Source organism: Cuculus canorus, chromosome 4, assembly GCF_017976375.1.
Source record: "Cuculus canorus isolate bCucCan1 chromosome 4, bCucCan1.pri, whole genome shotgun sequence".
Classification (NCBI taxonomy): Eukaryota; Metazoa; Chordata; class Aves; order Cuculiformes; family Cuculidae; genus Cuculus; species Cuculus canorus.
The window spans coordinates 48165659-48176756 of record NC_071404.1 but is presented as its reverse complement, the minus strand read 5'-3'; the positions used below and the strand labels follow the sequence as shown (position 1 = coordinate 48176756).

The window sequence follows — 11098 nt, the reverse complement described above, 5'->3', positions numbered from 1 at the left end:
GTTGAAGGTCCACCAGACCCACTCCTGAGTGCCCCCTTTTACACAAGTCTTGCGTTTTCTGATTTTGCTTCTATCTTTGCTGTGGGAGGTGAGGGCCAGGGGCTTGGGCATGCCCTCTGGCCATGCCTTTAGTGCTCTGAAGCCTCTGTTCTCTGTGGCAGAAGCAGAGGCTGCCCAGGTAGCTGCCCTTCACCAGCAGGACCTGCAAGTAGGGAGCCCAGGACAGAGGCTAGGTACGTCATCACCAGCTTGGTAGCCCCCAAACCTTCTGGTGGCTCCCCAGGGGTGGTTGGCATCTGTGGGCTCAGATCCGCCCAGAAACAATGAGCAGCAGCAGCTGCCAGCACTGCCCACTGGTGCTGGGGCCTCCTGGCTCCCAGGTGGTGCTGTGGGAATGGTGCTGGGTACCCATTTATTTCCTTCTCCAAACAACTGACCTGCTGGTATACAGCCAGGACATCTCTCTCTTACCTTATGATCTCTCTTGCATGAGAAAATAAATCAGTGTTAAGGTTATAAGTGTATAATGGCTATGTTTATTAACACTGTTTAATACAGTAACAGTGCTCTTTTAAACAGGAAAGCTTATTTATTAATATAGGCTACACAGAAGGTACATTTAAGGCACTGTTTCCACTTGGACTGTCTGCATCCCTCTGATCTTCTTGAGAAGTGGCCATCTGCCGCAATCAGCATACTCCCTCCTTGAAAATCTGGACATGCTTGTTATTTTCACTGAAAGCAGAACAAAAGTATTTTAGACAAGAAGCGCTAAACTTTAATTTAACAGAGGAATTTTATAAGGTAGATGCTCCCATTTCTTTCCACGTGTTCAACTGAATGCAGTGATGCATTTAATTGCATCACTTAGAGCAAACATTACTGCAAAGTAACTGTGATGCAAAGACTTAAGAATCACACAGAGTGAGTCACTTAGCAGAAACAGTCTCACTTCAGGCTTTTTTACCTATAAAAACCTGATAAAGCCATCTGTAAATCTGTGAAGGATCAAACCACATGACAAATCTCACCATGAGGACTAAGGTATCCATTACAAAGCACTAATGTAAGTCAAACTTCACAGACTCTGGAGTGGGAACCAGTTCTAATCCCAGGCTTCATTAAAATTTGAATGTGTGATTCTCTGAATGCTGGAATCTTCTTTAAGTAAATTTTTGCCAAGTCTTCCTTAAGGTTTGGAACATTAGATTTTTTATTTTTTTTAAGACCCATGCATGGTACTTTGGGGTGCTCCATTTACGAATCTCAGTTTAGAACACAAGTACAGATACAAAAGAAAGTGATAGAATCCAGACTGCCCTAGATCTTCAGTTTGCTTCCCTGTTGTAATAGAATCAAACTGGTTATTCCTCATGAAATTCAAGAGGCTTATGATTACCCAAAAGCAGTGACCACCTGTGCTAATAGTTGTATCAAGGATCATTTAACCAGAGGGTAGTGGAGCGGCTTAGAAATATGAAAGAAGAAAATCAAGCCTAGATGATGTAAAACAGACATAAAGACGTCAGGAAAAGTTCTGGCTGAAGGAGAACTCTTATGCAAAGCCCTGCAGAGGCAGCTGAAGCTACTGTATCTGCAAAGAGGTGCTTGTGGTGCTGCCAAGCTAGGTTTAAATTAAAATCAGCTGCTGTCACTGTTATTGGACATCTAGTGTGGAAGAGACCTGGGACTTGCCTTTGAACACCCATTTAAGAATGGATTACATCTAAGCTTTAAAAAAAACCTCCAAAAGGCAGGGGAGACCACCAGCTTTGGTCTTAGAGTTAACAGGCTGCACTGTGGAACAAGGATGGACAGGGTCTCTGCTGCACCTTTTATCCAGGTGTCTCATGTTATTGTGGATCAGCCACAGCAACCTCTCCTGCAGTACTCTTGATGCATCTGGGGCTCTCCAGGTGCCCACACAATCTGCATGACTAAAAGAACCCATGGACAGTACTGCCTTGGCCATCAGGGAAGTACCACTCCCTTTAGAAGGTCCTTTCATGGGCTTAAACATGGGCTGGAAGTGACCTGCAAGTTGGCTATTGAGAATCAATGAAGCTAATTTAAAACTGACTGTTTCATAACTCACTATGGGATACACCCATTTTTCTGTTCCTACATCACCACATTACACTATTCATCTCAGCACCTACTGATCATGCAGCTTAAGAAGGACAGAGAGATCTGTTTGTTCTCCTCTCCTAAAGAGTGTGAGGGACTGTACCTTAGACCCTCTGAAGTGAAATGTCTGTTTCTCCACAACATGGATTTGTATTATGTGCAATGCCTAGCACTTCTCTATGTCTTTTGTATTGATTTCAGTCCATTTCTTCAGATCCCTGGGAATTTCAACAGTGTCCTGCACAGATCATTGTATCTCATGGTGTTTTACAAATTTTTATTGCCTTCTTTCTGTTATCCAATTAATTACAAAAATACTGAATTATATACTGCAGTTAAATGAAATCCCACTTAAAAGCACTACACAGTTTAATAATTTCAGCTGAATAACTATTTGTCTGTTATGTGAATGTCAAGTGGAGCTTTGTAAAATGTCTTATTAATGTCATGGATTGACACCTGTTTCTTCTTGCCTTGCTAGGCCAGCTATCTTGCTAATAACTAAACCTTATGGATTTGATTGGATTATTTCTGACAAATCTGTATCAGCTTCACTTCCTCTCTTTTTCACCTCCAGCTATCTACAAGTCAACCACTTAGTAACTTACTCCAACATCTTTCTAGGCAGCAAAGATAGGTGGGTTCTTAGCATCTACCATGCCAGCATCTCTTTTCTCCTCTTTTCACAGTTTATAACGTGTGCTCCCTTTCATTCCCTGGTTTTGTTGATTTTTTTTTGTTCTAGTCTATAGATTTACAAATTCTCTTTGCAATTTGTCATTTGCTTAGGCAGTTTGTGATGTACTTTGGTGAAAAAGCTACCAGATTATTTCCTTAAGTGTCATTTGAGATCCTTGACATTTTTCTTGTTCTGGCCTATGTTCCCTCTATCTTAGTCATTTGAACTATGTAAGTTATCTGGTCATAATTAATCTTTCTCCTAGCCTGAAGTCAGAAATATGTTTCAGCCTTCCCTTTCTTGAGATCTATCAATTTGTTATTTTGCAAAAGACCATCACTGCTGCTGTGCTGCTCTCACTTCTTTGCTCTGCTGGAAACAGAAATTCTGTTATTTCACTTATATAAGTTCCTTCAACCATCAAATTCAATTCATAAACATTTCCTCTTAGTTTGTAGAGGTTTCTAGTCAATCATAATGTGGAGTAACAATGTTCATTAAGTACTGATCTTCTATGTTTTAAATTTGTTTAAAAAATAATTAAAGAATAAAACGTCCTCCTTCAAATATTAGGAGATCTTTTTCTTGAATTTTAAACAACCTGAATGGTATTTTCTCCTAAAGTTTGGCATTCTTTGTCTTCACTGCGAAAAGAAGTACAGGAGATTGGATCTTGAGTATAAATATTTTTTAGTAAAAGCTGCAATTTGGGGTGGGATCTTTCATGTTTCCTACTGGAGAGTGTGGAATATTCCAGCATTTTATTTAATGGCAATGTGGCACTGTTTGTCTGTGACAGGCAACCTGAGATACTCTCCCTTAAGAACAAGAAAAGTGAATATTCAGTACTTCCAGCAAACTGAATCCTATCTAAGTAATTTAGAGGTATCACGATAAAAGCTGTTGCAAGGGATTGACAGTTGAGAAGACACTGCTAAAACTGCAGTTTAACAGAGCATGAACGGTCCAAAGCCAATAATCTGTCAGTTAATTGGGATGCCAGCAGGTCAAGGGAGGTGATTCTGCCCCTCTATTCCTCTCTTGTGAGAACCCACGTGGAGTATTGTATCCAGTTCTGGAATCCTCAATATAAGAAGGATATGGAATTGTTGGAACAGGTCCAGAGGAGGGCTACAAGGATGATCAGAGGGCTGAAGCACCTCCCATACGAGGACAGGCTGAGAGAGTTGAGGTTGTTCAGCCCAGAAAAGAGAAGGCTCTGAGGAGAAATTATAGTGACATTCCAGTACCTGAAAGGGGCTACAAGAAAGCTGTGGAGGGACTGTTTACAAAGGCTTGTAGTGATAGGACAAGGGACAGTGGGTATAAACCAGAGAGGGGCAGATTTAGACTAGACATAAGGAAGAATTTCTTCACCATGAGAGTGGTGAGGCTCTGGCACAGGTAGCCCAGGGAAGTTGTGGAGGTGTTCAAGGCCAGGTTGGATTGGGCCTTGAGCAGCCTGATCTAGTGGGAGGTGCCCCTGCCTGTGGCAGGGAGTTGGAACTGGATGATCTTTAAGGTCCCTTTCAACCCAAACTATTCTATGCTTATATGTGATATATGATTCGGATGTCAGTTAAGTGACTACCTGTTGTAAAGGCAGAGCGTGCACTCATTTGGGTAGGTCTCTCCGTCAGTCCCGCAAACTGGTAGGAAGTTCCTTGGGCATCCAGGCATACGATACTTGTGGCAAGCAGGCTAGGGAAGACAGGCACATAAGAAGTGTAAGATACACCGTTTGAAACTGGTCTCGGATCAGCAGCTGATCAGAACAATGTTCTTCTGAAGAACATTGGCGTGCCCCAGCATGGAGGGAGCGCTCGGCGGGACCTGTCGCAGCATCACCAAGTGCCGCATTATTTTTCATGCTCTTCCAGCTGGAGGGAGCCTTGGCTCCCGCAGCCTGGCACGGCTCGAGCTGTGGTGTCAGGACACATCCCTGCTTCAAAACACAGCTCCTTCAGACGCCGGTGGGACACGTGGATGGCGAGAGGTGGGAATCACGAGGGGATGTGTGCCAGGCTCCCGGGGGCCCTCCGCTGCGGGGCATCTCCCGGGGCCGCGGAGCCGGGATGGGGCTCGGGAAGGAGCTGCCCCGGCTGGGGACACGGAGGGGACGCGCTGCCCGGGGGCGGCGGGGCGGGACGCACTCACCGGGTAGCTCGCAGCGGCTCTGGGGCACCAGAGGAGCCCTGTGGGGGGAAAGCGGCGTTAAAGGAGCCCGGTCCCGCCCGGTCCGCACGCCCCGGCCCCTCCACGAGCAGCCGGGACCCGTTACCGGCATCCCCGAGCAGCCCCATCCCAGTATCCCCGAGCAGTCCCATCCCGGCATCCCTCGACCAGACGGTGTCCCGTTCCAACATCCCGAGCAGCCGGTGCCCGTTACTGGTCCCGTCCCCGAGCAGCCGATGTCCCGTCCCGGCACCCCCGAGCAGCAGTGTCCATGCCAGCATCCCTGAGCAGCCTGTGTCCCGTTCCAACACCCCAACCAGCCGGTGTCCATAACTGGTCCCGGCAGTCCCGGACCATCCGGTGTCCAATCCTGGCATCCCTGAGCAACCGGTGCCCGGTCCCAGCAACCCCCCAGCAGACAGTGTCCTGTCCTAGCATCCCTCGACCACTCGGTGTCCTGTCCCGGCATCTCCCTGACCAGTTGGTGCTCGGTCCCGACATCCCGATCAGCTGGTGTCCGATATTGGTTCCGGTATCTCTGGACCATCCGGTGTCTGATCCCGGCATCCCCGACATCCCAGTATCCCCGAGCAGCCGGTGCCTGGTCCCGGCACCCCCGAGCAGCAGTGTTCCATGCCGGCATCCCTCGACCAGTTGGTGTCCGTTACTGGTCCCGGCACCCTTGAGCACCCGGTATCCCATTCCGGCATCCCCGAGCACTGGTGTTCTATCCCGGCATCCCCGACCAGCAGTGTCCTGTCCCAGCATCCCTTGACCAGTCGGTGTCCGTTACTGGTCCCGGCATCTCCGGAGCAGCCGGTGTCCGATCCCAGTATCCCCGAGCACCCCGTGTCCCATTCCGGTATCCCCGAGCAGCCGGTGTCCGATCTCAGCATCCCCGACCAGCCGGTGTCCGTTACCGGTCTCGTCCACGAGCAGCCGGTGCCTGGTCCCGGCATCCCCCAGCAGCCGGTGTCCCGCCCCGACATCCCGACCAGCCGGTGCCCGTTACTGGTCCCGTCCCCCAGCAGCCGGTGTCCTATCCCCGTATCCCTGACCAGCCGGTGCCTGGTCCCGGTATCCCTGACCAGTCAGTGTCTCATCTCGGTGTCCCATCCCGGTATCCCTCGACCAGTCGGTGTCCCGTCCCGGCATCCCGACCAGCCGGTGCCCGTTACCGGTCCTGTCCCCCAGCAGCCGGTGTCCATCCCGGCATCCTTTGACCACTCGGTGTCCCACCCCGACATCCCGAGCAGCCGATGTCCGTTACTGGTCCTGGCACCCCTGAACACCCGGTATCCCATCTCGACATCCCAAGCACCCGGTGTCCCATTCCGGCACCCCCGGACCACCCGGTGTCGGTTCCTGTCCCGTGCCTGCCCCCCCGCCCCTGGATGCTCGATGCCGGCTCAGTTTCCCCCCCGGTATTCGGTACCAGTCCAGGTTTCCCCTTCCCTGAGCCCTGCCCGACTCTGTTCCCGCCTGCCCGGGCCCATCCCTCCCCTGCCCGCCCGGTACCGGCGAGGAGAGCGGGCAGCAGCAGCAGCACCGGTGCCGCCATGGCAGCGAACGGGCAACGGCGGGGGGGGGGCGGGGCGGAAAACGGCCGCGGCCGAGCGCGACAAGGGGAGGGGGGCGGGGGTCACCGAGTCGTCGAATGGGTTGTGTTGGAAGGGACCTCGAAGCCCATCCAGTTCCACCCCCTGCCATGGGCAGGGACACCTCCCACCAGACCAGGCTGCCCAAAGCCCCATCCAACCCGGCCTTGAACACCTCCAGGCATGGAGCAGCCATGGCTTCTCTGGGCAACCTGTTCCTGTGCCTCACAACCTTCACAGGGAAACATTTCTTCCCAAAATCTCATCTCAATCTCCCCTCTTTCAGTTTAAAACTCTTCCCCCTTGTCCTATCCGTGCAGTCCCTGATCAAGAGCCCCTCCTCAGCTTTCCTGGAGCCCCTTTCAGTACTGGAAGCTGCTATAAGGTCTCCCCTCAGCCTTTTCTCCGGGCTGAACAAGCCAAACTCTCTCAGCCTGTCCTCACAGCAAGAGTTGCTTTCTTTCCCCTTCTACTTTTTTATACTCTGCTTTCCATCTGCCTTCATCCTCACTTCACCTCCCGCCAGACCAGGCTGCTCAAGTCTCCATCCGACCTGGAGGGGTGAGGACCCGCGGGTCACACAAGGGAGTGGGAAAGCCCCAGGACATACAAGAGAGGGAGGGTGTAAGGATCCCATGGGACTGGAGGCATCGGGAAGGCTGGGGAAGCGTGTGCTGTGGTTTCACCTGTGGGCTTGGGGAGGGGCAGGCACCTCCAGAGGAACCTCCAGGGGTGGAGAAGGTACAGGGACCTTCCCTTTCGATGCTGAGGAATGTGGGGTTAAGGTGGTCAAATACTGTCCTCCACAAGAAGTCTGTGCCTGCCCTACCAGTAAGAGGTCCCCATGGGGTCGCTTTTTCCTGCCGTTTCTACGTGGAACTCTCAAAATATCCATTTGGCAACCAATGAAGCTCTGCTTCTGCCATGCACAGAGCAGTTTGGAGACCTCACCAGCACCACACTCACAGGATGAAAAGCTTTAACGTCAGGGCTATGCAGGAGGCAACAGAGTTAATGGTGGGTGCCAGGCTGTAATTCCAGAATTCCCCAGGCTTCCCTGCTTGTCTTCGCCTCATTAGGGTTGTGCTTTGACTGCAGTGTCTTGGGCAACTTGAGGAAGTTGGAAATACGCGTGCAGTGCCAATGGTGCTGTTAAGGTCATTGGTCCCATCTCATCATAAAGCAACATGAGATCACTGGTGCTGAGCTGCCAGTGCATTCCTGCCAGGAGGAAGATAAAACTAATACAGCCCCAGTAACAAAGCCAACCTGCCTGCGTCCAAAGTCATGGGAATGCAGGCCAGCAGGGGCTGGAAAGACTTGGCACACTGGCCTGCCAGTACGACTGTGTATCGGCAGCACGGCTCTCCAAAGAGTATTTCATCTGTTAATTGCTGATAAGAGTGATTAGCTTTGCGGGGCCCAGAGGTTAGCTTTGCAGAGTCTGGCTCTGGAATTGTTTTAATGCAGTTTCCTAAAATCCAGGGTACAGGCTTCTTGTAAAATGGCCTCTGCTTGTGCATAGGAGTGGGGGTTTAGACCTGTTAAGTGTTTTGATATGTCCCACACAGGTGCATACACAGACATTACACACATCTTTCTTGTCTCTGTCTCAGCCCTTAAGTCCTTGCAAGAATAGCTTTTCTTCTCATGTGTTTCTGACAGTATGCCCCATCCACATGGCATTAATAGGGCAGATAATATTTTATTATCTGCTGAGTATGTCCTTATTCTTCCAGGTAACCTCTGCAAATTGATCGCAGTGTTGGATTTTCATTCAGATCACACCTTTGAAATTACTACCCATCACAAGGGATGCTTCGTGCAAAAGCTTCTGGCTTGAGTATTTTAAGCAAGGTGCCTAATCAGAGCATTTAATGGCTGGTGAAGCATGTAGAGAGGTGTTTCTTCCTTCTTGATCTCCTTCCCTAGCTTTGCCTAAGTTTTTAGACCAGATTTTCCTGCTAAGCTGTTTGAGAAGAGGGCATCTTCATTCCATTGAGAGTATTTAACTTCACCTTATTTGAATAAAATCTTAGAGACAGATATTTAGAGAAGGGAAAATGCAAGAAATGAGATTTTAAACAGAATAAAAGATAACATACACATTTTTTGTTCTGGCAAAATACAAGGCGTTAGAAAATACCAATTTTCTTCCATAAATTACTAAGAACTGGAGGCAGGGAAGAAGATAATTATACAGAGAGCTTCTTAATAGGCTTTGTATCCTGTAACACATTTCTGAAATGAATACTGAGTCACTGAAAAAGAAAATTGCAGAATTATTTGCATATCTCCTGGAAGTTATCTTCTTGTTAACATCAGGTAGCTGATTAATAAACATAGATGCTCCTAGCATATAGACTGCAGAGAGCAATATCTAATTAGAAGTTACATCCCTACAGAGAAGGTCTGTTTCTGCCTTATGCTTAGTGGAAGAACTTTCTGTGCTTGGAAGCTAGAATTTATTTGAACTTTGTTTACTTTTCTCAGTAAATGTATATGACTCCCTGAAAGAAAAAGGTTCCTTTAGTGAGTCTATATGTACTTCATATTCTTCTGCTGCCTAGTGGTAAGGTACTAGCAAGGTTGTGACTTAAGACATAGAGACTTTGGGACTGAAAGATATTAAGAGCAAGAGAGTTGACTAAGGTTAAGTTTCATACCAGAAGTGTGTACCTGCGTCCTTCTCTTGGAGTAAAGAAGCAGTGTGTATGAGAGTTTATGTTTGGCCTGGAGAACAAAGAGCATAGTTCAGAGCCTCAGATTCACCTAAGAAGAAAATAATTGTATAGGAAGAAGTGACTATTTAACACTGTTTCCAGCTGTGCTGACATGTAGTCTGGCTGTTTCTTGGAAGAAAGAAAACGAAACAAGCTGTTAAGAAAAAACTTTGGGGTTGAAACCCTTCTGGCACTCCTTGGTTTCATTGCTGCTCCAGTGAGTGCTAGCCAGGTGCTTCTGAGACGTATCTGTTGCAAAGATTGGCCATTGATCATGACCACCCTAAGGAGGCTGACAGGAAGGTCCTTTTATGGCTCCACCTATGTAGTTTATTCTCAACCATTCATGACTGCCCTGCTTTCTGGAGATGTTTTACTGCTTTGATTTGCATGTGGGAGTGTTTCCTCTCTTAAATCTGTGCAAAGCAGCTGAGTAAGCAAAGACCTACTGCTAAAAATCCCCAAGGACCCCAGCCATGCTGGGCTGAATTGGAAACCTCTAGCACAACCTGTGGCGTGGGTAACTCCGGCTTGTTTCAGGATTAGAAAGCTTGCTCCCTATCTCCCAAACCATTCTGAGCCAAACAGGAATTGTTTTTATATAGAATCAGTAATGAGTAGGTCTTAAATGAAATGGCCAGTGACTAAGGTGGATATCAACAGACTGCAACAAAAAGAAATTGGTTGAATGTGGAATGGATTCAACATCAAGAAAAGCTTTTAGACAAAGAATGATGCATTCTATTATAGAATCATAGAGTCACTAGGTAGGAAAAGACCTTTGAGATCATCAAGTCCGACTGTACCCATCCACTAATAAATCATATCCCTAACTTCATCTCCCTGTCTTTTAAATACCCATATGGATGGTGACTCAACCACCTCCCTGGACAGCCTGTTCCATTGCCTGATAACCCTTTTGGTGAAGAAATTTTTCCTAATGTCCAGTCTGAATCTCCCCTGGTTTCAACTCGAGCCCATTTCCTCTCTTCTTATCACCTGTCACTTGGGAGAAGAGACCAACATCCATCTCACTACAACCTCCTTTCATGGAGTTGTAGATGGTGATAAGGTCTTCCCTCAGCCTTCATTTCTCCAGGCTAAACAGCCCCAGCTCTCTCAGCTGCTCCTCGTAAGACTTGTTCTCCAGCCCCTTCACCAGCTTTGTTGCTCTTCTCTGGACACGCTCTGGGATCTCAATATCTTTCTTGTAATGAGGGGCCCAAACTATTATATGATGTTCCTTTTTAAATAATTGAGTCCCCTTGTGAAAAACTGAACTTGCCCCATTCTTGGTGTTCCTCAGATAGAAAATGTGTTGAAGACTTGTGGACTCTGACATCTTGATTCTTGGGGTTTTCCAAGATTCAGCTAGATGAGGTTACAACTTTGTTGATCTACTGTTGGCAGTAGTCCTGTTCTGAGTGGGAGGGTGGGCAAGAGACCCCAGGGGTCCCTGCTGGCATCACTACCATGACTCTATGTCCTTGTCCCTGAAATCCACTCAGAGCTTTCATCACCTGATTCATACTGTGTTTACTTATGTCACCTATCCTCCCAAAATCAATGGATTTTGGGCACTGGAAGGATGGATATTTGCAGTGACAGTGCAAAACTCACGCTTGTATTAGGAGCTTTTACCAGTATCATTTTGCAACATTTCAATACCAACAAAATGCTGGATATGCACCTTAACAGAGGTATCAAAAATATATTTGGCATTTGCTCCTGTTGTTTGAAATGGTATCACCATTGTTGGGAAACTGGGTTTGGCTGGTGCACTTGTGCCGGGATGG

At 48.0% G+C, this 11098-nt stretch overlaps 1 protein-coding gene across 1 annotated transcript; it reads right to left on the bottom strand.

Annotated features, from left to right (window-relative positions):
• Positions 1 to 540: 540 nt before the first annotated feature.
• Positions 541 to 6559, bottom strand: SPINK2 (serine peptidase inhibitor Kazal type 2). Its single transcript, XM_054065749.1, has 4 exons — positions 6500 to 6559; positions 4964 to 5001; positions 4398 to 4507; positions 541 to 735 (listed from the first exon to the last, which is right to left on the bottom strand). The coding sequence occupies exons 1-4, from the start codon at positions 6540 to 6542 to the stop codon at positions 690 to 692; spliced, it is 237 nt and encodes a 78-aa protein (XP_053921724.1). The 5' UTR covers positions 6543 to 6559; the 3' UTR covers positions 541 to 689.
• Between the last annotated feature and the right edge of the window lie 4539 nt (positions 6560 to 11098).